The sequence below is a fragment of the Kogia breviceps genome, chromosome 14 (assembly GCF_026419965.1).
Source record: "Kogia breviceps isolate mKogBre1 chromosome 14, mKogBre1 haplotype 1, whole genome shotgun sequence".
Classification (NCBI taxonomy): Eukaryota; Metazoa; Chordata; class Mammalia; order Artiodactyla; family Physeteridae; genus Kogia; species Kogia breviceps.
The window spans coordinates 63488675-63514968 of NC_081323.1; the positions used below are offsets into that span (position 1 = coordinate 63488675).

A 26294-nucleotide genomic window follows, 5' to 3' on the forward strand; every position below is an offset into this window, starting at 1 on the left:
CTGCTCACTTAGGTGGTTGTGGACTGGGGGACTGAGGGCACCTGTTCCTTCTTGGCTGTCAGCCAGAGGCCACCTGTTCCTTGACATGTGGGCCTCACCAACATGGCAGTTCATAACGTGGAAACTTGTTCATCAGAGGCGGCAAGAAAGAGGGTTTGCTAGTAAATGGAAGTTACGATCTTATGTAACATGATAACAGAAGTGACTGGCCCATCATTTTTACCAGGTTCAATTCATTACAACCAGGTCTCTAGGCCAGCCCACGCTCAAAAGCAGGGGCTCATGCAGAGAGGCAGGTCCTGTCTGCCACAGATGATAATATTAACACAATTAACTAATCTCAGGTAACCACAAGTTTAATGTGACCCTCCTGTACTCAGCTGAAGGCTCACCTTATACAAGCCCACCTTTTCCCCCTAAAGAACTGGAAATTGTGCCGGAGGGATTCTCAGAGTTACTTTAACCAACACTCTCATTTAACCAAGGAGGGAATACTGAGGCCTGGCTAGGGATCTTAGTCATGGCTCAAGTTCAAGGTTACACAGTTTATGAGCAGCAGCCTCTATAGTTCAGCATCTCAGTGCTGCCGGGCTGGCCTGGAGAGGGGAGAGCCACGAAGAAGACAGAATGTTCCCTAGGCTGCCTGCAAGTTGCCCACCTCCATAAAGACATTTTTTGTCTCCAAAAAGTTTCCTTTAAATGGCACATCTTGGTGAGTACAAAGACAGTACACAAAGATAATGCTGACAAGGCTCAGAGCCTTTCCCCAAGAAGTTGTGATGCTCACAGACCCTGCCAACAGCAAAGGGCCCAGGACATCTATTTTCTGTGGGATGCTAACTGCTGATCTCCTCAAGACATTACAAACTTTAGGTCTCTCGATGCAATCTGATTAGCAGGTGTATTCTGTTTGGCACACGCAGTGTTGATAAAATTTTGAATTTGTTGCCAACAATTTAAATGCTTGAGTTTCATACATACAACTGGCTTTCTGGATTCTCATGGAAAATCTGGCCACACCAGGCCCAAATGGAGTGTGCCAACGACTGGCTGGGACTGAGCAGTAACTGCCCCTTTGCTGGCATGAATGCTCTGGAATTCACTGCGGTCCACACCTGGCCCCATTCGCCACCTGGCCCCTGAAGACGTCTGGGATGAGAAGCCCTTATCCACGGTAACCCTTCCATTTTGCTCAGAGGTACAAAAGAGGAGACTCACAAGGTCAGGGGTAAATAACTTGATCAAGACTAGCAAGGCGTGAGGGGCAGAACCAGGCTAATTACACCACAGAGCCCTGACTTCAGGGCAGGTGATCACACAAGTGAGATTCAAGAGAAGACTCATCCGGCTAGGAGTGCCAAGGTCTGCTCAGATGACAAGCTGGAAGAAAACAAGCTCCCAGCTACCAAAGTAAATTGCCATAATTTAGTATGTTACCATAGCCTAAGTCAAATTTTAAGATTAATTGAAAAATACTTTTTAAAGAAAACATGGGCCTTAGAAAGAAATCTGACTCATCTGTCATATACAGAGTAACAAGATCTGGCCACTTCCAATTTTCAGCTAATGGATAGAGACTGTCATAGAAACAATCTTTCAAAATCGAGGGATAACAAGGACATTGGATTTTGGGTGGTATTAAATCACGGTCAGGAAAGGCCTGTGAGTCTCATTTAAGCATTATTGAGTACAAAGCAACTGTATACAGAAAAGAATCTTAAAAACCTTTTAAAACTCACATGATTCTTTACCACTAAGCCTTCCTATGAGATTCTGTTTACGTGCCAGTATCTTGCCTGAAAAACAGACATTCAAATTGCAATTGTTCTTTACAGTTTGCACCTTTAATATCACGAACTAAATGTTTTCTTGAATTTGTCTCTGCCAATATATTTCCTCTCACTCGTTTTTATTATACCTTTTGGGCACATTTGTCAATTGTTAATGAAAGTTGACTTTTTCACACAGCTTTTTTTTTTTTTTTTTTTTTTTTTTTGCGGTATGCAGGCCTCTCACTGTTGTGGCCTCTCCCGCTGTGGAGCACAGGCTCCGGACGCGCAGGCTCAGCGGCCATGGCTCACGGGCCCAGCCGCTCCATGGCACGTGGGATCCTCCAGGACCGGGGCGCGAACCCACGTCCCCTGCATCAGCAGGCCGACTCTCAACCACTGCGCCACCAGGGAAGCCCTGAAAGTTGACTTTTTAATATACACCAAGAATTAGAAATCGCATTGATCCTTTCATTCTTACCAGTTAATCAATGACTAACTATAATGAATGCACACACAGCCCCCCCCCCCAAAAAAGCAAATGAATCACTACTTCCATCAGCCAACTAGGAAAAGGCCTACGGGAGTCAGCCATGTCACTAATAAATACCTAATACTCTAATAATTTATATTTTCATGATGTGCTAAACCTGCCACTTTATAGGCAACCCCAAATAATTCAAGGTGGAATACAATGACAAACAGCTTTCTTAATTTACTTTTTATAAATAAGAGTCTCATTTTCTAAATCTGGTTTGACTCTTGGAAGACAGAGCTAAAATCACAAGACAGTGGTTAAGAAGTGTGAGAGCTACAACACATCACTACATCCTAAGAATATTTAAGAATTCAACGTTTTGACTCCTGTTAACTAATCTGACTCAAAATAACACATAAGCTGGGACTATAGAGGCCACATTTCTCCACTGGGCTGTAAAGTTAGAGAATTAACTCAGCATTAACTGGCAGCGTCACTGTCTTGGGTCAGGCATCCACCATTCCCACCTGGAGCTACCAAGACAGCTCCATGCAGGACTCCCTGCTCGGATCCATCTCAGCCAGTCACTGCCATCGTGACTTTATAAAATGCTTACCCTGATCATCAAACTCCCTCGCTGAAGGGCCACTAGCTTCTAATCTCCATAAGGAAAGGCCCACATTTGCTTTCCCTTTCCAGTATTCTGTCAGCATGGTATCATTTGGTCCCTGGCAGGTGGGAGGCATTCAGTAAACATTTGGCGAAGGGATAAATGAAGATGTCAGTGGATCCTCGCTCATTCCGGCACCTGGTGCTAAAACACAGCCCGAAATTTTTCCAACTGTACCGATTACTGTTCCCACTAGACCAGTGGCTCTAAACCAGGGATGATTTTGATCCCCAGGGCACATCGGATGTCTGGAGACATTTCTGGATATCACACTGGGAGGGTGATGGTGCTTCTGGCACCCAGGGGACAAAAGCCGGGATGGTGCTAAACATCCCACATTACATAGGGCAGCCCCACAAAAGAATCCAGCCCATGTCAACAGCGAGACTGAAGAACCCTGCACAAGACATACCACAGGATCCCTCCACGTGGACCCTTATCTGCTCCTCAAACACGCCCCATGCTTTCCCGCCCTTTCCTCCAGGGGGTGCTCTCCATTGTACCAGCTCCTCCTGCTGAGATGCTGTCTATCCTTCAGGGCCCAGCTCACACGCCACTTCCCCCTCCCCAGCAAGCAGATGCAGCTCTGCCTCTTCCCCTCATTCAGAAAGTTTGTTCTGAGGACAGGTGTCACGTTAGTCACCAGACATTCAACTAGCGGGCAAGGCCACAGGTCCCATTCCTTAAGACCTTACAGGGACTTCCCTCGTGGCACAGTGGTTAAGAATCTGCCTGCCGGGGGCTTCCCTGGTGGCACAGTGGTTGGGAGTCCGCCTGCCAATGCGGGGGACACGGGTTCGTGCCCCAGTCCGGGAGGATCCCACGTGCCGCGGAGCGGCTGGGCCCGTGAGCCATGGCTGCTGGGCCTGCGCGTCCGGGGCCTGTGCTCCGCAACGGGAGAGGCCGCAGCAGCGAGAGGCCCGCGTACCACAAAAAAAAAAAAAAAAAAAAGAATCTGCCTGCCAATGCAGCAGACAAGGGTTCAATCCCTGGTCCAGGAAGATCCCACATGCTGCGGAGCAACTAAGCCCGTGCGCCACCTACTGAGCCCACGTGCCACAGCTACTGAAGCCCACACGCCTAGAGCCTGTGCTCCACAACGAGAAGCCCACACACCACAACGAAGAGCAGCCCCCACTTGCCGCAACTAGAGAAAGCCCACGCACTGCAACGAAGAACCAATGCAGCCAAATAATAAATAAAAATTAATTAATTGATTTTTTTTAAAAGACCTTCAGAATGGTGGTGAGACAGACAACGAACAGGTCAACAACTAAGCTCATTACACACTGTGCTCCTTGGCACCGCAGAAGTAATCAGGGTGAACACGGACGGAGCAACTGGTGGGTGGCAGAGCTCTGCGGTAGATGGAGGAGTGAGGCAACACAGATGAGATCTGAGGATGAGACAGAGCCAGGCGGGGGGCTGGGGAGATGCACCCCAGACAGAGGGCACAGCAAGGACCAGACCCTGAGACCAGGGGCAAATATGAATACTGGGGATAAGACAGATCATACCCGGACATGTGGGCTTGGGGAAGGGCTTCAAGCCCCTGTACCACTTTGGGCCTCCATCTCCCAAAGCTCTAACCTTGTCCCAGAACAGCCCAGACTCTGAGGCTTGAGTGCCAGGATCAAATCCCATTTCCACCCTTTACCAACTCTGTGACATGATGCAAATTCCTTAACCTCTCAGGGCTTCAGTTTCCTCATCTGTAAAGTAAGAATAACTCACCTACCTCAAAAGGGTTGTTGTGAAGAATTAACTGAGTTAATACATGTGAAGCATTTGGACTTGGCACATAGTAAGCAGTCAAGTGTGCACTTCTATTACCATGACTGTTATCCACGGTAACTCCTACCCATCTTAGCAGACAGTGTTCTCAAAATCTTACCCATTTCTTTGTTTCCCATAGCACATAGTGGGGCTCAGAAAATATCTGATGGTATATATATGTATGTGTGTGTGTGTGTTTGTGTGTGTGTGTGTGTACGCTTTGGTCTTAACGTCTTTTCCTTTATATACTGTGGATATTGCTTTGGTTATAAAATGGCAAAGATGGGTTGCTTTACAGCTGCCCAGAAGCTTTCTAGCTAAAGAGCAAATGCCAACGAAATGCGATTTTTGCAGTTTCTCACAGCAGCGATCTGCACAGTGAATCACAATCTAAATGTCTTCAGCAATGCCCCTCATGTTCTCTGGGGACTAATCTTATTTCAGTGGTTAAAAAACAAAAAAACACAACAGTAGCAAAACAATCTTCACCGCTTTGGGACTCTTTCTGGTTTAACAATCCAAATGTCCCAAAGGTAAGACTGCCAGAACTTAATGCAGCAGTTAACAGTGTCTTTCACTAGTGGTTGCCTAGGGCTGGTGGGGTGGGGGGGTGGGGGGGTGACAACTGTGGGGTGCAGGGTTTCTTTTTGGGGTGGCGAAGATGTTCCAAAATTTGTGGCAATGGTGGTACATCTCTGTGAATAGACTAAAAGCCACCACATTTTTCACTTTGAAAGGGTGAATTGTGCAGTATGTGAAGCTGTTTAAAAAAGTAGTGTCCTTCAGGGCCCCTCCGCCCCCAAAATAATTCAGTGCGACAGCAAAATACTCAGAGTCTCCAAATTACGTTTCCTAAGTACCAAAGTGAATTTACCCAACCTCTTTTCTTGGCCTACACGCATCCAAAAGGTAGCTTTTTGAGATACGCAAAAGCTTCTGAGTCATAGCTTGGCTGCCACACTCGCCGTCTGGGGATGAGGGGCCTGCCAGCATCTTTATCTGCAACCCTTCAGAGAAGTAAGACGGCAGATGAGCCAGGACTACTTGGCCAGGTGGCTTTCAGCATCCCTGGCTTTGGCCAACGCTGTTCTAGACATCTAAGGGGGGAAAAAGACATTTTCCATACCTCTCTCACTTTTCAAAAGCAGAACTCCATTGAGGGTCTGCATGTTTTGGGTGGAGGTTTGCTGTGACTTTTGCGCCATTCCCCGTGTTTCACTGCCAAGAGAGCCTGCGGCTGCTGGCCCCGGGGGGTGGTGCTTTGGGGAGAACTGGAAGAAGGTGCTCGCTCTGGACAGAGGCAGCCCTGCAGGCACAGGCTGAGCAAACGGAGGCCCTGGATGGGAGGAGAAGGCCACCCTTACTTGGGGCAGCTGCAGCTCCGAAGAGGGGGCAGGGAGAGGAGGGACCCGCCTGGGAACAAGCACCGGCCCCAGCGGGTGCCTCAGAGTAAGGCACCAATTGCCCAGTGGTGCATGGTTTGCAAGGGTCCTGTTCATTGGCTCAATACCTTGGTTTCTGTTGGTTTTGTCCAGAGAAAACATGATGTGTGTAAGCTGTGGGTTAGGTGGATACACACACATGATCTCGTGGGCACTGTACTCATTTTCATTCATTTATTCACACAATGAAAGGCCACTGAAGGTCCACTACTGCCAGACACCGTCCTAGGCCTGGGCTTCCTGCCCCACCCCCAAGGAATTTATCACCTACAGGCAGGAAAGGACATCAAAGTCAGAGGAGTAAAGACACAACCCTAAGTTGTGACAAGTATCATAAAAGAAAAGACGGGGGGGAAGGTGAAGGGTAGTGGACCTAACTCAGAATAGGCACCTGCACAGGCCTGAAGAATGAGGAAGAGAGGAGAGGAGGGGCAGAGAAAAGCCACGGCCAGGGCTGACAGACCCAGTTTTTCTTTCAAAGACGTGACTCTGGATGCTGTTCAGGGGATAGACTGGAGGGACAAGAGGGACTCAGAGGCTGCTGGGGCTGTCGGGCTGAGAGGCAGGGTAGGTGGGGTGGCCGGGCTCACGGCGGTGGGAGCCGGCAAGCAGAGAAGCAGACGAAGCCCAGGGGTGCCCTGGGGGTGCGTGGACGTGACTGTGGGCGGCCGGGACATGGAGAGGAGGGCGAAGCAGAGGTCAGGAGGGACGCCCAGGCCGCTGGTGAGACAGAGCTAGGGGAGACTGGGAAGGGGCTGACTGGGGGGAAGATGAGGCGCTCTGTCCTACTCCAGTGTATTCTGGTGGCGGGGCCCGAGGGCAGGAAGCCTAAAGAGCTGCGTTCTCTGGATACTCCCACTTACTAGTTTGGGGCCTGAAATCACCAAAGTGCCCCCACATAGATGAAATCAATGCACTGTCGTCCTGGCTGCTCCTTAAGACAGATCTGGCCAACACTCGGCCTCCTTACAAATGAGGACCTGCGCCATTAGCTTGACAAAGATTTTTCTTCTTTTCCTTTAAACAAGGCTACGTGGGGGAGTCTGGACGTTCTTTCGCTCAACAAATATTTCCTGGGCGTCTGACTCCACACTTTCTTGGTCCTGAGAGTGGCTGGCAGCAGTTCTGGGGCTTCTGGAGTCTCCAGCTGCCCTGGCCCCATGTGACTGCCCCTTGCTCGTTGGAGGGTTTGACAAAGTTAAAAATCACACACAGCACAAATATTAAAAGCTGTCAGTTAGTCCCCTCTGTGAAGAAGATACTCCCTTAACAGACGTCCACTAGACCAATGCGAAGGAGTCACCAACACTCTCCGTGCCTCCACGAAGGCTCTGACCATGGCCCAGGGCAAGGTGACGGCCTTCCCATGCTCTACGCACCTCTGCCCCGTCCCTCATGGAGTGTCTGTCAGGAGGTGCCCCCAAATCTATTCACGCTAGCACTTATTTTAAAATCACCTAATTTAATCAAACATGTAAGCCAGAGAAATACAAATGTAAAAAGGGTTGTTTCGAATAAAGCAAAGATGGATGCTTTGGGAAGACTCAATAAAAGCAAGCTGGAAAAATAAAATACTATTGAATTAGGTGTTGGGGAGGCAAGTGTGAAAGATGTGATGAAAAAAGTATAAAGCTAGAAGAATCCTTCGCTGAGTGCTCTCTAGGTGATTTTTAACTGACTACTCCACTGGAAAAAAACCCAAACTGGAAAAGATTCGTTATGGGTGTTGTTTATGCAAGAAAGGTTCCCCAGCAGGCCCATCTGTAAACCCATACTCCAAGACATGACCTTGGTCTGACCTCAAAACATCAGTAAATGAATTTACATTTATAGTTTACATTAAAATGAAATGTCAAAAACGTGTAATTTTTTTTAATGATTCCCCTTCTTTAGCTCATTTTTTCTGTTCATTGAAAAACTACCAGGCTTCTACTGTAGTTTTAAAAAAAAAAAGGAAAACTTCTAATAAGACCCTTACACCACATCATACGTAAAAATTTATTCAATACTGGGCTTCCCTGGTGGCGCAGTGGTTGAGAATCTGCCTGCTAATGCAGGGGACAGGGGTTTGAGTCCTGGTCTGGGAGGATCCCACATACCGCGGAGCAACTAGGCCCGTGAGCCACAACTACTGAGCCTGTGCATCTGGAGCCTGTGCTCCGTAACAAGAGAGGCCGCGATAATGAGAGGCCCGCGCAACGCGATAAAGAGTGGCCCCCCGCTTGCCACAACTAGAGAAAGCCCTCGCACAGAAACGAAAACCCAACACAGAAAAAAAATTTTTAAAAAATTATTCAATATGGACCCAGACCTAAATGTAACAGCTCCAACGATAATACTCTTAAAAGAAAACACAGGAGTAAATATTCACAATTTGGGTTTAGGTAAAGATTTCTTAGATATAGCATCAAAAGTACAAGTAATAAAAGAAAAAGTTGGTAACTGGGACTTCATCAGAATTAAAAACTTGGGTCCTGCAAATGATATCATCAAGAAAGTGAAAAGACAAGCCACAGAATGGGAGAAAATATTTGCAAATCATATATTTGACAAGGGACTTGTATCCAGAACATATAAAGAACTGTTACAACTCAATAATAAAAACAGAAATAACCCAGGCAAAGGATCTGAACAGACATTTCTTCAAAGATTACAAATAGCCAATAAGCACATGAAAAGGTGTTCAACATCATTAGGCATTAGGAAAATGTAAATCAAAACCACAATGAGGGCTTCCCTGGTGGTGCAGTGGTTAAGAATCTGCCTGCCAATGCAGGGGACATGGGTTTGATCCCTTGGTCTGGGAAGACCCCACATGCCACGGAGCAACTAAGCCCATGCACCACAACTACTGAGCCTGTGCTCTAGAGCCCACGAGCCACAACTACTGAGCCCGCGAGCCACAACTACTGAGCCGTGCACCCAGAGCCCATGCTCCGCAACAAGAGAAGCCACTGCAGTGAGAAGCCCACGCACCACAACAAAGAGTAGCCCCCGCTCGCCGCATCTAGAGAAAGCCTGCGTGCAGCAATGAAGACCCAACGCAGCCATAAATAAAATAAATTAAATAAATTTATTTTAAAAAAAAACACAGTGAGATTCCACTTCACACGCATTTGCTTGGTTATAATCAAAAAGACAGACAATATCAAGGGTGAATGAGCATACGCAGAAATTTGAACCTGTATGCACTGCTGCTGGGAATGTAAATGGTGCAGCTGCTTTGGAAAACAGTTTGGTGGTTCCTTAAAATGTTAAACACAGTTACTTATACGACCCAACAATTCCAATCCTAGGTATCTACCCAAGAGAAATGAAACATATGTCCATACAAAAAGACCTCTAATGTGGATGTTCATAACAGCTTTATTCATGATAGCCAGTGTCCAAATGGGGGAATGTCTGTCAATGTCCAAAAAATATAGAAATGTTCACCAACGGGTAAATGGATAACAAAATGTGGTAATCCATACACTGTAATACTGTTCAGGAAAAAGGAACAAAGTGCTGATACACACTGCAACATGGGTGAATCTTAAAAAGATTATATTAAGGGAAAGAAGCCAGTCACAAAATACCACAGATTATATGATTCCATTTATATGAAATGTCCAGAAAAGGCAAAGCTAGGGAGGTAAATTAGTAGTTGACTGTGCTGGGATTGGAAACATAAAGAGACTGAAAATGGACACAAAGTATCCTTTTTTGGGGAGACTGAGAGGTTCTAAAATTCTGATGTTGTACCACTCTGTAAATTTATTAAAAACCAGTGAAACTTGAAATGAGTGAATCCACATGTCGCGGAGCAACTAAGCCTGTGCGCCACAACTACTGAGCCTGTGCTCTAGAGCCCACAAGCCACAACCACTGAAGCCCATGCACCTAGGGCCCATGCCCCGCAACAAGAGAAGCCACCACAATGAGATGCCTGTGCACCGCAATGAAGAGTAGCCCCTGCTCGCCACAACTAGAGAAAGTCTGCGCGCAGCAACGAAGACCCAACGCAGCCAAAAATAAATAAATTAATTAATTTAAAAAATTAATTAAAAGCATTCATTTCATTTTTCTTCATTGATAAGTTTGAATTTTTTACGCCACAATATTTTCAACCCTCTTCAGACCCGAACAAACATTTCCAGGCCTACTGTTTCTAGAGGGGTTCTTAGGTGAGACCTGGAAGGGATGAAGTACATTATTCTTTAGAGATTTCACTTATTCTCTGCGACAGAGCTCCAGAAGGGACCAAGAAACATTCAGAATCAGTGAATAGAGTTGGCTCCTCTGAAACGGCTGTGGCGGTTTAAAACGTCCAAGGAAATCATTTTAGGTAAACCGCTGAAGATCCCTGTTCTCTAAGGGGGAAAATATTCCAGTGGTAAAATGAACTGGAAAAACTGACTAGGACCTGAAAACAATTAAATATACGTAATTTTGAAAACATATTTTATCTTGATATTTCTCCCTTTGAGAATTTCTTCAAAACAGATGTTGTAAACCTTTCAGAAAGACAATTATTTGTTAGGAGAAAGTAGTCTTAATTAGGATACATGTCAAGGAAATATAATTATTAATTTGCCTAATTAAAATGGATATTTGAACATGCCTGAGGATTGTGAGCCTTCTCAGGTGAGACACGTACAACTTACTTTCTATGAACATCTGTTGACAGAGCCTAGCGGGTTGTGTTGACAGGAAATGGATGACTGAAGCCAGGCTTCACATACAACACTCCTGGAAGAAGTGCATGGGAATACTGTTACTCAAAAACTATCAGGGGGGAAATGGTCTTAAAGTGCTTGCCATGGACTGTTTGTGTCCCCCCCCCAAATTCTTACAATGAAATCTAACCCCAAATGTGATGATATTTGCAGATGGGGACTTGGGAGGTGATTAAATCCTGAGGGCTTAGTACTGGGATTATTGCCCTTATGAAAGAGACCCTAGAGCGCTCACTCCTGCTTTCCTCCATGGGAGGACAGAGCAAGAAGACAGCCACCTACTATAATGATGGTTACATGTTATTAAACAGTACATGTACATTGTACATAAAATGTACAACTCTAAGAGTGGACTGTAAGGTAAACTGTGCACTTTGGGTGATTATGTTGTGTCACTGTATGTTCAGTTGTAACAAACATACCACTCGGGCGGGGGATGCTGATAACGGGCAGGCTGTGCACGTGTGCGGACAGGGGATGTATGAGAACTCTCCGTACCCTCCGCTCAATTTTGCTATGAACCTAAAACTGCTCTAAAAAATAAAGTCTTAAAAAGAAAAAAGAAAAAAAAAAAAAAGACAGCCATCCATGAACCAGGAAGAGGGTTCGCACCAGACACTGAATCTGCAGGTTCCTTGACCTTGGACTTCCAGCCTCCAGAATGTGAGCAATATACTTCTGTTGCTTTTAAGCCATCCAGCCTATGGTGTTTTGTTATAGCAGCCTGAGCCGGGTAAGACAGCACTCTTTCATTTACTTGACAAGCTTCCCTTGAGAAACAAACTGTTTAATTCTGGAGGGGGCTTCCAGGAGGGAGTGTAAGGGTTATCAGGGTTGGGATTTGAGGCACAGTTGCTTGAGTTCACCAAAACCTCTTTGAGAGGCAATGTGTATTTTGGCAAAAGACAGAAAAAGCCAGTTCCTTTCCTTTCTCTTCCAAACCTGCCCTTGGGGCAACTCTACCAGCTAGCTTACCATCTGCCCTCAGAGCCTGAACTGGCCATGGACCCTCCAAGAGGATCACTCAAAGTCACCAGCAACACTAACAGGGAACTAGGACCCAGGTAAGTCAGTGACAGCAGTAGAGGCAGCTCAGGGGTAGACTAGGTGCTCAACTTCTAGTAAAGGGTCCTGAGCCTGACCCTCCAAGGCCAGGCCTCTAGAAGCCCTGAGCTGTATGATGCATACTGGGCATGCCCACTGGGGCTGCTCAACCCACAGAGGAGACCAAGTGCAGGCCCCACTCCTAGAAGTCCCCACTCCTAGAAGTCATTTTCCCTCCTCCTATCTCAACTTACCTTTGCAGTCTCTCTCCACCCCCTCCGCACCCCACTCTTTTCCGGGTGAGCACCTCTCTTGTTCTCTGGTCCCACGGCAGCCCTGGGGCAGCTCCAGTGGGCTGGGAAGCTTCACACCTCAGCGCCCCCATCACCTCCACCAGAAGCCCCCCCCCCACACACACACACACAAGGCCCTCCAGCTGCTGGAAGTCAACAAATTCAAAGTGAACAATGTGTGCCCTGGAAATGCTGCTTCAAGACGAGTCGCTGAGCTCCAGCTTCCAATCAGACTGCACCCCAAGCTCCTCGCAAGCAGAGACTCTTCTGTTGTTACTGCTGTAGCCAGACCATTCTTTCCAAAATGGAAATCAGATCATGTGTCCTTGTGTCCTCACACATGCAGCTTAAAGACAAAACCTCCCCAATGACCCCCTTCCCCATGCTCCAGTCTCATTCTGCACCACCCAGCTCCAGACTCAGGGGCTTCTTTTTCCCCTCACCCTTCCCTTTCCTGTCCCACCATGTCAGACTTTCACACTTGCTCCACCTGTGGTCTACAATGGTCCTCCCCCTCCCTTCAGGGCCCAGGTACCTCCTACTCATCCTTCAGCAATCAGATGACACACCCCTTCCCCAGGGGAGCCCTCCCTGCAGGGCCTTATCAAGACGCCCCTCACTTCCTGACAAGTGACATTCCTCACTTCCCTGACACGTGCCACAGCTGGGATTTATGATGGTTTGTGTGACTGGCAGGTTAATGTTAGGCTCTCCAAGTAGTTACATGTCAGAGGTGAGGAATCACATCTGGTTTTCACTCATCACTGCACTCTGGGATCCAGCACAACACCTGGAATAAGGGAGGTGCTTAGTACATTTGATGAGTGGGCAAATGGATGAACCAATAGGCAAATGGATGGACAGACAGATGAAAAGATGGACATATGATGGACAGACTGGTGGAAGGACGGTCTGGTAGATCGATGGATAGACAGAAAAAGAGTTAGAAACAAGGAGGGAGAGATGGTCGAAGAAGACATTTGTTCCCAGGGCCAACCCCTCTTCTGAGCCCTCAATGATATCTTTTCCCATCTCCTCAGATATTGCTCTCCAACAATTATCCTGCCTTTTGCATTTTTCAACCCCAGATCCATCTCAGACCAATCATGTGACCTTGGGCAAGTTGCCTAGCTTTCCTGAGACTGATTTTCTCCCACTGTAAAAAGTGGAAAACCCTAATAGCTAGCTCAACAGGACTACTTTGAAGATTACATGAGATAATCCACATACAGCACATAGTGGCTGGCACGCTGTAAACACCTGATAAACGTTAGATGCTCCTGTTGTTCTTATCACCATTATTATTATTGCAAACCCTTCAGCCCTCCTTCAGCATTGCCCCTCCTTCAAACTGCTACTACCCTATGTCTACCCTGGATCACCAAATGGCTCCAAAGAGAATCCTGCCTTTGCTGACTGCGCATCCTCAATCTCCACCATTCCTCAAAAACCATGCACCAGGCTTCCTCCTACAACTGCACTGAAACTGTCCTGAAGGTGACATAAGAATCAAACCTGCCATCCTCTGCTCAGCGAACACTCACCTAGATGTCTGCAGCCTCTGAGCCTGTGGATCACCCTGCCTTAAGCCCTCCTCCCCAACTTTGGTACCAAGGCTGGCTCCTGGATTTATCTTCCAGAATTTCTGGTTGTTTCCTGCTCTGAGACCTTCGGTGTGTCTTCTCCTTCTTCTGACCCCCTAAACGATGGCACATCCTAAGGTTACACACACACACACACACCCCGTCCGCTACTCCACACCTTGCCCCTCAGGAATGCCACCGACTCCTACAGAGATATCATCTACTTGCCTCTCTGTGGATGGCACCCACACCTTCATCTCCAGCTGTGTGCCGCACCCTGCAAGTTGCCTCAGATTTCCTGACCGCACCTCAAAGCCACCGCTTCCCAAATTAATCCCATCAAACCTGGCCCTACTCCTTACTCCTTGATTTCAGTTAACAGTCTCACCATCACCCAGGACCAATGCTTAAAATCCCGATTCCCAGGCTTCCCTGGTGGAGCAGTGGTTAAGAATCCGCCTGCCAGTGCAGGGGACACGGGTTCGAGTCCTGGTCCAGGAAGATCCCACATGCCACAGAGCAACTAAGCTCGTGCGCCACAACTACTGAGCTTGTGCTCTAGAGCCCACGAGCCACAACTACCGAAGCCCTAGTGCCTAGAGCCCAGGCTCCGCAACAAGAGAAGCCACCGCAATGAGAAGCCCGCACACTGCAACGAAGAGTAGCCCCTGCTCACCGCAACTAGAGAAAGCCCGTGTGCAGCAACGAAGACCCAACACAGCCAAAAATAAATTTAAAAAAATAAATTAATTAAGAAAAAAAAGCTTTAAAAAAAATCCCGATTCCCACTGCAGTGGCCTACAGAGCCCACCAGCTGCCAAGAATTATTTTTTGTGCCACAGCTCTGTGCTTAGATTATGAGCCCTTGCCTTCCCCTTGACTTTTTTTTACTTAACACAAGATACCAGAGAATGCAATAGGAACACAGTAAATACTTCCTGAACTGAAAAGAGACAGTGCAGAGTCACAAGAAACTCTCATACCCTGCTACTGGGAGAATAAGTTGGTGCAAATGTTCTGGAAGGCAATTTGACAAGATCTGGGAAAGCTGGAAAAGATCACACCCTACAACTCAGAATTTCGCTCCTCTGGGTATATATGCCCTGGAGAAATTTTTCCCTGTATCCACAAGAAGGCTTGTACCAGAATGTTCATAACAGCACTGTTACCAACAGTGAAAAACATAAATAACTGAATGTCCATCATATCAGGATCCCAGCAGGAAATAGCTGGCATACTCAAATCAGGATAATTAAAGGAGCGTTTAATTACCTGGGATGAGTTGAGTATGGAAAAACATCAAAGGACAGTTTAGTACTCCAACACAGAAAAGCAGAACTACACCTGAAAGGAGGGAGAAAGTGGTTACCCAAATCTGAAAAGAGAGTTCCAACAGAAAGCCTACCTTGAAAGAAGCAGTGAATTTCAGGTAAGGAATACAGTCAGGTTGAGGCAACCCCACAGGGACTAAACCAGGGGAATAAACACCCTGACAATTGTTTTCCCCACCCTCTAATCTCCAGTCAGGACTCCCCACTAGCTGAACCCAACAGCAGGCCAGAGGGCAAGAAGCCCCCGGATGAAGCCCAAAGAGGTCAACCTCCTGGGGCATATGGCTGAGGGGGGAGAGAGTGGATTTGAGAGGCAAGAAGACCCTTAGCATATTCAGCAACAGGGTGTATCAATGTATGCTGATACAATAGCATACTGCCCAGCAGGAAAACGAGCAGACTAGAGCAACTTAGACCAATATGGATAAATCCCCAAAACCTCACATTGGTTTGAAACTGAGTGGGACCCTGTGGGGCTCGCCAGGGCACAAAAGCCCTTCCATGTCTCCCATTTCTTGTTTGCAGAAAAAGGCTTTAGTCTCCTAGACCTTCCCTGAGTTCCAAAGGGCAGATTCAAGGAGTTAATAATTAGGGAAGTGAGGAAATGCAGAAACAAAGGAAAAGCAGTCAAGAAACAATAGTTCAGTGATAAAAGAGTCTTAGTTCCTAACTGGACAGCTACACTGTAAAAGAATGAAATTAGAACACTCCCTAACACCACACAAAAATAAACTCAAAATGGATTAAAGACCTAAATGTAAGGCCAGACACTATAAAACTCTTAGAGGAAAACATAGGCAGAACACTCTATGACATAAATCACAGCAAGATCCTTTTTGACCCACCTCCTAGAGAAATGGAAATAAAAACAAAAATAAGCAAATGGGACCTAATGAGACTTAAAAGCATTTGCACAGCAAAGGAAACCATAAACAAGACAAAAAGACAACCCTCAGAAGGAGAGAAAATATTTGCAAATGAAGCAACTGACAAAGGATTAATCTCCAAAATTTACAAGCAGCTCATGCAGCTCAATATCAAAAAAACAAACAACCCAATCCAAAAATGGGCAGAAGACCTACAAAGACATTTCTCCAAAGAAGATATACAGATTGCCAACAAACACATGAAAGGATGCTCAACATCATTAATCATTAGAGAAATGCAAATCACAACTACAATAAGGTATCATCTCACACCAGTCAGAATGGCCACCATCAAAAAATCTATAAACAACAAATGCTGGAGAGGGTGTGGAGAAAAGGGAACACTCTTGCACTGTTGGTGGGATGTAAATTGATACAGCCACTACGGAGAACAGTATGGAGGTTCCTTAAAACACTAAAAATAGAATTACCATATCACCCAGCAATCCCACTACTGGGCATATACCCTGAGAAAACCATAATTCAAAAAGAGTCATGTACCAAAATGTTCATTGCAGCTCTATTTACAATAGCCAGGACATGGAAGCAGCCTAAGTGTCCATCAACAGATGAATGGATAAAGAAGATATGGCACATATATACAATGGAATATTACTCAGCCATAAAAAGAAATGAAATTGAGTTATTTGTAGTGAGGTGGATGGACCTAGAGACTGTCATACAGACTGAAGTAAGTCAGAAAGAAAAAAACAAATACCGTATGCTAACACATATATATGGAATCTAAGGGGGGAAAAAAGGTCATGAAGAACCTAGGGGTAAGATGGGAATAAAGACACAGACCTACTAGAGAATGGACTTGAGGATATGGGAAGGGAGAAGGGTAAGCTGGGACAAAGTGAGAGAGTGGCATGGACATATATACACTACCAAATGTAAAACAGATAGTTAGTGGGAAGCAGCCACACAGCACAGGGAGATCAGCTCAGTGCTTTGTGACCCCCTAGAGGGGTGGGATAGGGAGGGTGGGAGGGAGACGCAAGAGGGAAGAGATATGGGAACATATGTATATGTATAACTGATTCACTTTGTTATAAAGCAGAAACTAACACACAATTGTAAAGCAATTATACTCCAATAAAGATGTTTAAAAAATAAAATAAAATAAAATATCTCTTTAAAAAAAAAAGACATGAAAGGATGCTCAACATCACTAATCATTAGAGAAATGCAAATCAAAACTACAATGGGGTATCACCTCACACCAGTCAGAATGGCCATCATCAAAAAATCTACAAACAGTAAATGCTGGAGAGGGTGTAGAGAAAAGGGAACCCTCTTGCACTGTTGGTGGGAATGTAAACTGACACAGCCACTATGGAGAACAGTATGGAGGTTCCTTAAAAAACCACAAATAGAACTACCATACAACCCAGCAATCCCACTACTGGGCATATACCCTGAGAAAACCATAATTCAAAAAGAGTCATGTACTACAATGTTCACTGCAGCACTATCTACAATAGCCAGGACATGGAAGCAACGTAAGTGTCCATCGACAGATGAATGGATAAAGAAGATGTGGCACATATATACAATGGAATATTACTCAGCCATAAAAAGAAACGAAACTGAGTTATTTGTAGTGAAGTGAATGGATCAAGAGACTGTCATACAGAGTGAAGTAAGTCAGAAAGAGAAAAACAAATACCGTATGCTAACACGTATATATATGGAATCTTTTTTTTAAATTAATTTATTTTTATTTTTGGCTGTGTTGGGTCTACGGTTCTGTGCGAGGGCTTTCTCTAGCTGCTGCAAGAGTGCCCCCCGCCACTCTTCATCGCAGTGTGCGGGCCTCTCACTATCGCAGCCTCTCGTTGCGGAGCACAGGCTCCAGACGCGCAGGCTCAGTAGTTGTGGCTCACGGGCTTGGTTGCTCCACGGCACGTGCGATCTTCCCAGACCAGGGCTTGAACCCGTGTCCTCTGCATTGGCAGGCAGATTCTCAACCACTGCGCCACGGGGGAAGCCCGATATATATGGAATCTTAAAAAAAAAAATTGGCTCTGAAGAACCTAGGGGCAGGACAGGAATAAAGACGCAGACGTAGAGAATGGACTTGAGGACACGGAGATGGGGAAGGGTAAGCTGGGACGAAGTGAGAGAGTGGCATGGAGGTATATACACTACCAAATGTAAAATAGATAGCTAGTGGGAAGTAGCCACATAGCACAGGGAGATCAGCTTGGTGCTTTGTGCAGTATGGGGATATATGTATATGTATAGCTGATTCACTTTGTTATAAAGCAGAAACTAACACACCACTGTAAAGCAATTATACTCCAATAAAGATGTTTTTTTTTAAAAAGTCTTAGTTCCTTAGTCTTATAGTTCCCTCAAGAGATGTGCCTAACAATCTGATACAGTCTTCAAGTTCTGCAGGTCCCCACCCAGGTGAAGGATGGTAAGCACCTGCTGAGACCCCAGGCTGGTCAGAACCAGAAGGCTGATGCTTGAGATTCCTGGACCACCATCCTGTTACCTCACCAGCAACCAATCAGAAGAAAGTCATTCACCCTGCAGCTGTCACCCCAAATGTTGCCTTTAAAAACTCTTCCCTGGGCTTCCCTGGTGGCGCAGTGGTTGAGAGTCCGCCTGCCGATGCAGGGGACATGGGTTCGTGCCCCGGTCCGGGAAGATCCCACATGCCGCGGAGCGCCTGGGCCCGTGAGCCATGGCCGCTGAGCCTGCGCGTCCGGAGCCTGTGCTCTGCAACGGGAGAGGCCACAGCGGTGAGAGGCCCGCGTACCACAAAAAATAAATAAATTAATAAATAAAAACTCTTCCCTGCTTCTCCGCTGGGGATTTCCCTGGCGGTCCAGTGGTTAGGACCCTGTGCTTTCACTGTCAGGGCCCGGGTTCAATCCCTAGTTGGGGAACTAAGATCCCACAAGCCACACAGCGTGGCAAAAACAAAAACAAAAACAAAAACCTCTTCCCTGAAAACTACAGGGAGAGCTCGGATCTTCTGAGTACAAGTTACCTGTTCTCCTAGCTTGGCCCTGCAATAAACCTTTCTCTGCTCCAGACTCTGATATTTTTTTTGTTTGGCCTCACTGTGCATGGGGCACACAAGCTTGGGTTTGAAAACAGGTTGAAAAAGGCATATTAAAATATTTAGAGAATGGTCACCACAACAGACTGTATTTTCTAAAATCCACCTCAGCTAGATTTCTGGCCTTACATGCTCTTCCAGAACCTTGCCACCCCCCACCAACAGCTTCAAAGAAAGAAAAGAATAAGGCTTTAGGACAGAGTTACAGAAGAAACCCACTTTAGTAAGGGCAGCCAGGGAAAATCTGTCTGAGAAAGTGACTGAACTTTAAATAAAGTGTGATGGTTGAGAAAGTGCTATTAGCTAGGCGAGCAAAGAGCAAGCACAAAAGCCCTACAGAAATAAAGGACTTGGACCTTTAAAATTGGAGTTAAGAAAACCAGTGAAGCAGGAGAACTTGGCAAGGGGAAGAATGGTGAGCAAGAAGCAAGAAAGGTGAGTACAAGCCAGATCACGCAGGGTGTCTGGGGTGACTGCCCCGGGGTGACAAAAACTGGAATTTGACCACACAGCAAAAGACGCAGGGAGGACCAATAAAACGGGGAGCAATGGTCCCTTTTATAGCTCTAGGGGTAACATTCACTTAGCACCTAGCCTGTCAGGCACGTGGTTACAGAAATCCTTTTAATCTGCTAACCTTCCCCTATGCGGTAAGTATTAAGAAACCCATTTTCACAGCGAGGCCAATTATCTAAATCCAAAATCCAAGCACTTAACCCCACACGGCTCTTCTACCTCCCCTCTCCAGTTCTGATGGGCACTGCTAACATTCTGGTGGATGACTCATATTATAGAAGGTAATCGTGATTATGGAGTATAAACTACATCGGTGAATGACCATAATAAAATAACCGCATCTCACGTGCACCCAGCGCTTATCCCGTGCCACACACAACCTCGCTGCGATTATTCCCCTTTTACAGATGAGGAAACTGAGACCAATACTCGCTGAGCAACGTGTCCAAAGCAGGTCTTGGAAACCAAGTCTAACTGCAGAGCCCACGCTATTAACTATGCTTTGCTGCCTCACTCTATCTTCTCTCAGGGAACCTTGGTCAAGGCCAGCGAGGCTCCACGACCGTACCCCTTGCCCAGACTCTCTTCTTTCAAAAGCACCCCTGGAAGCCTCAAGTGCGGGCGGTGCGGCCTCTATTGCGGTCCCCAGCCCCCGGGTGCAGCCGCCGGGTGCAGCCCCCGCTGGGGTCCGGCTGGAGGCGCACATCCCGACCGAACGTTCTCCCCGCCGAAGGTTCCGCAGCCCTGAAACCATCCCCTTCCCAGGCGAAGGGCAAGTTGTACCTGAGGAAAACGCATCTAGGGTCCTGCCCCGAGCTCTGTGGAAAACACCTCCCGCCTCCGCAGCCGACATGGCAAGCAAGTTTTCCGCCTCGAAGGAGTCCACTGCGTAGGACGGAGCGGCGCGACTCCTCACAGCCCAACTGCCGCTAGGGGCCTGCCCGGCTTGGGGTTGCACCCTCTGCTCGGGGCGAGGCGGGGCCGGGCCGGCGGGCGCGCGGGGCTCGGTCGCTCGGAGCGCCACTAGTGCTGCCTGAACGGGGCGGAAGCGTGAGCGGCCCCTCTGGGATCGACTGGGGCTCCTGACGAGGGAGCCAACTTGCCTGGCGCCTGCGTGAGCAGAGTGAGTGCCTTTGGACTCAGGGTTTGGGGCGGGGGGGTGGCAGCCATTCCCTAAAAGTGGGGTCTGCAGGTTTAACAAATAAGAATACAGGACGCCTAGTTAAATTGGAATTTCAGATAAGCAATAAATGATAAGTATGTGCTATGCAATTTGGGAGATGCTTGTGCTAAATTTTTTGTTGTTCATCTGAAATAATTTAAGTGGGGACCTGTATTTTATCTGGCAATTGTACCTTACGGTCCAAAGGACCCGGCCCTGTCCTGGAGGACTCGACAGGACAGTCCTCCAAGCCACCAGGTGTGATCTCTGTCACAGTTCTGAGGCATCTTTCCTAGTCATCATCACCATCATTCCATTTCAAAGCAAGTCCCCCTAAAACTGAATTCCCTTACTGAGTTATGATTAATCTCACTATGCCAAATTTTATTCTCTTTCTTGTCTGGCCCCTGTTCCCCTCAGGACTGAGGACTATCAAAGAAAAGGGGAGATTGAAACCAAGCAAGACACCATAGGGCCTTCCCGGGTACAAAATCCCCACTGTGAGATTGAAACCAAGCAAGACACCATAGGGCCTTCCCGGGTACAAAATCCCCACTGTGTCCCCTGTTGCTTTTTTTTTTTTTTTAACATTTTTTAAAACTTTATTATTTCTTTATTTATTTGGCTGCGTTGGGCTTCTCATTGCAGTGGCTTCGCTTGTTGCGGAGCACGGGCTCTAGGCGTGCAGGCTTCAGTAGTTGCAGTGCGCAGGCTTCAGTAGTTGGTGGCTCGCGAGCTCTAGAGCGCAGGCGTACTCAGTAGTTGTGGCGCACGAGCTTAGTTGCTCCGTGGCATGTGGGATCTTCCTGGACCAGGCCTTGAAACCGTGTCCCCTGCATTGGCAGGCAGATTCTTAACCACTGTGCCACCAGGGAAACCCTCCCCTGTTTCTTGTTTGTAGAAAAAAAGGCTTTAGGCTCCTATGCCTTTCCTGAGTTCCAAAGAGCAGGCTCAGCAGTTGATGATTAAGACAATAGAGTCCACTTTGTTGTAAAGGAGAAACTAACACACTATTGTAAAACAGTTATACTCAAAGATGTTTAAAAAAAAAAAAAGACAATAGAGTCACAGAACTCCTAGTTCCTTCTGAAAGGATGTAGATAACAATCTGATGGATATCAAGACCCCCCCACCCAGGTGGAGGGTGGTAACTACAAGCTGACCACAGGCCTAGACTCCAGACTGGTTGGAACCAGAAGGCTGAAATTCCAGAAACATCACCCCGTTACCTCCCCACCAACCAATCAGAAGAAAGTCCACGAGCTGATCACACATCCATGACCCTCTCCCCCAATACTGTGAGTGGAGACCCTCTCCCCCAATACTCCCCATTGGCTAGTTCGGGTCTTCTGAGGATGAGTTCCTTGGTTGGCGCCCTGCAAATAAACCCTAACTTTGCTGCAAACACCTGATGTCAGAGTTTGGCTTTCTGTGCCACGGGCACAGGAGCCCTTGCTCCTGTGTTATTGTCATCATTGCTCCCTAAGCATTAGGCATTGCTCTGAGCACTTTGCACCAGCTCACTTAATCCACTTAACAGCCTTAGAAGATGGTGCTATCATTAGCTTCATTTATCAGAAGGGGAAACTGATGCCCATGAGAGGTGAAATTGTGTGCACAAGGTGACACACATCCAGGAAAGTAGTGAAGCAGCCACCCAACCAAACTGGGATCTGTCCAGCAAAAAGCCATTGAACTGAACTACTAAGCCAGCGTTTGTCAAAATTGCTAAAAATACAAAATCCAGGGTGGACCTACTGAGTCTAAATCTCCAGGAGAAGCTTCTGTTTCTAACTCCTCCGGGAGTTCTTATGACATGACAAGTTCGGGAAATTCTCTTAACTAGCTGCCTACATCTGAAGCATTGTTTGGGTGGCTAAAATGACCAGAAGAACTGTCCTCTAATCTTAGATAAGAGGCAGTAACTCATAGCGGTTAAGTATATAAGTGCCTAGGAGTTCTGGAGTCAGACTGCTACCACTTGCTTGTTGTATGATCTTGAAAATTACTTCGTTTCTCCATGCCTCAATTTCCCTATCTGTCAAACAAAAACAATAGTAGTATCTTGGTCATAGAGTTGCTGGGAGGCTTAAATGAGTTGGTGCATCAAAGTGCTTAAAACAAAAATGGTACAGATGAACTTATTTGCATAGCAGAAATAGAGTCACAGATGTAGAACACCAACTTATGTTTTCCCCCCAAGTGGGGGGGCAGGTGAGATGAATTGGGAGATTGGGATTGACATATGTGCACTACTATATATAAAATAGACAACTGATGAGAGCCTACTGTATAGCACAGGGAACTCTATTCAATGCTCTGTGGTGACCTAAATGGGAAGGAAATCTAAAAAAGAGTGGATATATATATATATGTATAACTGATTTACTTTGCTGTGCAGCAGAAACTAACACAACATTGTAAAGCAACTCTACTCCAATAAATTTAAAAAAAATAATAAAGTGTACTGGAATGAAAAAGTGCTTAAAACAATAGTTCTAATAGCAAATGGTAAAGTACTCAATGAATATTGGCCATTATTATTAACATCATTATTAATCACTATATCCCTATTCACTGCCTATGGCCTGGTCCAGCAGAAAATTCTCAGGAAAAGTTCAAGGAAGGAATGAGTAAATGAGGATCAAAAGTCCTAATGGTGCGCAAAAAAAAAAAAAAAAAAAAAAAGGGCTTCCCTGGTGGCGCAGTGGTTGAGAATCCGCCTGCCGATGCAGGAGACACGGGTTCGTGCCCTGGTCCGGGAAGATCCCACATGCCGCGGAGCAACTAAGCCCGTGAGCCATGGCCGCTGAGCCTGCGCGTCCGGAGCCTGTGCTCCGCAACGGGAGAGGCCACAACAGTGAGAGGCCCGCATACCGCAAAAAAAAAAAAAAAAAAAAGTCCTAATGGTGGCCTCTAGGCCCTGCGAGATCCAGCCTGCTTCTCACCCACTAACTTTGCCGTCACTGTCTTCCTTAAACGTGTTCCTTAAACATGAAAATCCATTTCCCTCTTTGCGTTTTTGGTTCCTTCTATTTACAGTGCATCTGCTCATTTGCATATCAAGGCCTCTGCTTAAATCATACATCCCCGGAGAGACCTTACCCTACACACTTGCACACATTCTTCAGAGCTAAACTCAGTCTTCCTCATTCTTTTTATAGCACTCCGCTCGTGATCATCATAGCCCTTTGCACAGTTGCCTATCATATGTTTACAGATGTAACTATTGGTTTCATGTTGTCTTTCCCAGTTCAAATGTAAGGTTTGTGAGGGCAGTTACTTTGACTGTCTTGCCCACCAAGCAGGGGGTTTAACGCATAGACACAAATGGCTGTTGTATGAGAAATAAATGGATGATGACTATCTTGGCAAGATAACCCTGTTTTGAACCTGGGCAGTGATGGGGAGTAATGTCAGAGCTGCATGGGTGCCACTTCCTGATAGTTATGGCTGCAAGTACACTTGTCCACCACTGGGACCAGCAAACGCTGAGCCTCATTGCCTGCCACGTCCTCCCCTGATCACTGTGCAGCTCAGTGTTTCCCCCTCTCCCCGACTGTCCTCTTTCAGCCCATACACTCTTATTTTCAGCTGTCTGCCTGGAAGGTAAGAGGGCACAGACAAGCACCATAAGAACAGCATTTTCCTGAGCAGTGGGCTGACCTGTTCAGTCCACTTCTCAGCTGTGTGACCTTCGGCATGTCACTTAATCTTTCTGAGCTTCTGATTCTTCATCTGAAAGGAGTTTCCTGGCAGTCCAGTGGTTAGGACTCAGCAGTTTCACTATGGATGTGACCCGGGTTCAGTCCCTGGCTGTGGAACTAAGATCTCACAAGCCATTGCTGTGGCCAAATAAAATAAAATAAAATAATATAAATAAATAAACAAATAGAGATAATCACAGCACCAACCTCATATGGTTTTTTGGGGTTTTTTTTAACATCTTTATTGGAGTATAATTGCTTTACAATGGTGTGTTAGTTTCTGCATTACAACAAAGTGAATCAGTTATACATATACATATGCTCCCATATCTCTTCCCTCTTGCGTCTCCCTCCGTCCCACCCTCCCTATCCCACCCCTCTAGGTGGTCACAAAGCACCGAGCTGATCTCCCTGTGCTATGCGGCTGCTTCCCACTAGCTATCTGTTTTACATTTGGTAGTACATATGTCTATGCCACTCTCTCACTTCGTCCCAGCTTACCTCATATGGGTTTTGTGAGGAGTAAATGATCCTCTAGGCAGAGTTTCTGGAGCATACTAAGTGCTTGATACATTTTTGCTGTCATTGATATTAATATTGTTGTTGGAATACACTTCAACTCATTTTTTTCTAGTCAAAATTCTACTCTTTCAAGATTCTTTTAGGGAATTCCCTGGTGGTCCAGTGGTTAGGGCTCAGCACTCTCACTGCCAGGGCCCCAGGTTCGGTCCCTGGTGGGGGAACTAAGATCCTGCAAGCCGCATAGTGCAGCCAAAAAAAAAAAAAATTCTTTTAGTCAACTATACTTCAATAAAAAATTTAGGGACTTCCCTTGTGGTGCAGTGGTTAATAATCCATCTGGCAATGCAGGGGACACGGGTTCGAGCCTTGGTCCAGGAAGATCCCACATGCCACGGAGCAACCAAGCCCGTGTGCCACACCTACTGAAGCCCACGTGCCTGGAGCCCGTCCTCCTCAACAAGAGAAGCCACCGCAATGAGAAGCCCGCGCACCGCGATGAAGAGTAGCCCTCGATCGCCGCGACTAGAGAAAGCCTGCGCGCAGCAACAAAGACCCAACGCAGCCAAAGATAAATAAATACATTTATTTTTTTTAAAAAAGATTCTATTCCGGTGTCACCTCTTACATCAGCCAGGTATCATTTCATTGCAAATAACAAAATCAGCTCAAATTGGGTTGATCAGAAAAAGGAATTCATTGGCATACATAAATTAAAACTCTGCTAACGTGTGGCCAACACGGTGGAGTAGGAAGACCGAGCTCACCTCCTCCCACAGGTACACCCAAATTACAACTATTTACACAGCAACCACTGATGAGAATGATCGGAAGACTCAAAGAAAAAGATCCTCTACGACTAAAGATATAAAGATGGAACCACAACGGGATGGGTAGGAGGGGTGGAGATGTGGTATAGTTCAGACCTTCCACCGTCGAGCAGGCAACCCAAAAGCAGGAGGATAATCACACAATTGCAGAGATTCTCCCCAAGGAGCGAGGAGTCTTAGCTCCACATCAGGTTCCTCAGCCTGGGGGTCTTACACCAGGAAAATCAGCCCCCAGGATGGCTGGCTTTAAAGGCCAGTGGGGCTTGCACACAGGAGAGCTAAAAGGTTGTAGGAAACAGGAACTCCACTCTTAAAGAGTGCCCACAGGACTTCCCTGGTGGCTCAGTGGTTAAGAATCCGCCTGCCAGTGCAGGGGACACGGGTTCGAGCCCTGGTCCGGGAAGATTCCACATGCCGCGGTGCAACTAAGTTCATGAGCCACAACTGCTGA

The 26294-nt window shown here is 46.6% G+C and overlaps 1 protein-coding gene across 4 annotated transcripts in view; it reads right to left on the bottom strand.

The window, feature by feature from the left end:
• Window positions 1-20658, bottom strand: part of CPPED1 (calcineurin like phosphoesterase domain containing 1) — a 232896-nt gene extending 212238 nt beyond the window's left edge. For 2 of the 4 annotated variants that reach the window (XM_067012535.1, XM_067012534.1), the window contains exon 1: window positions 20409-20658. In XM_067012535.1, coding sequence (XP_066868636.1) covers window positions 20409-20478 — 70 coding nt within the window. In that variant the 5' untranslated portion in view covers window positions 20479-20658. The remainder of the gene's footprint in view (window positions 1-20408) is intronic. The other 2 variants (XM_059038682.2, XM_059038683.2) reach the window with 2 other exon arrangements.
• Window positions 20659-26294: the final 5636 nt, after the last annotated feature.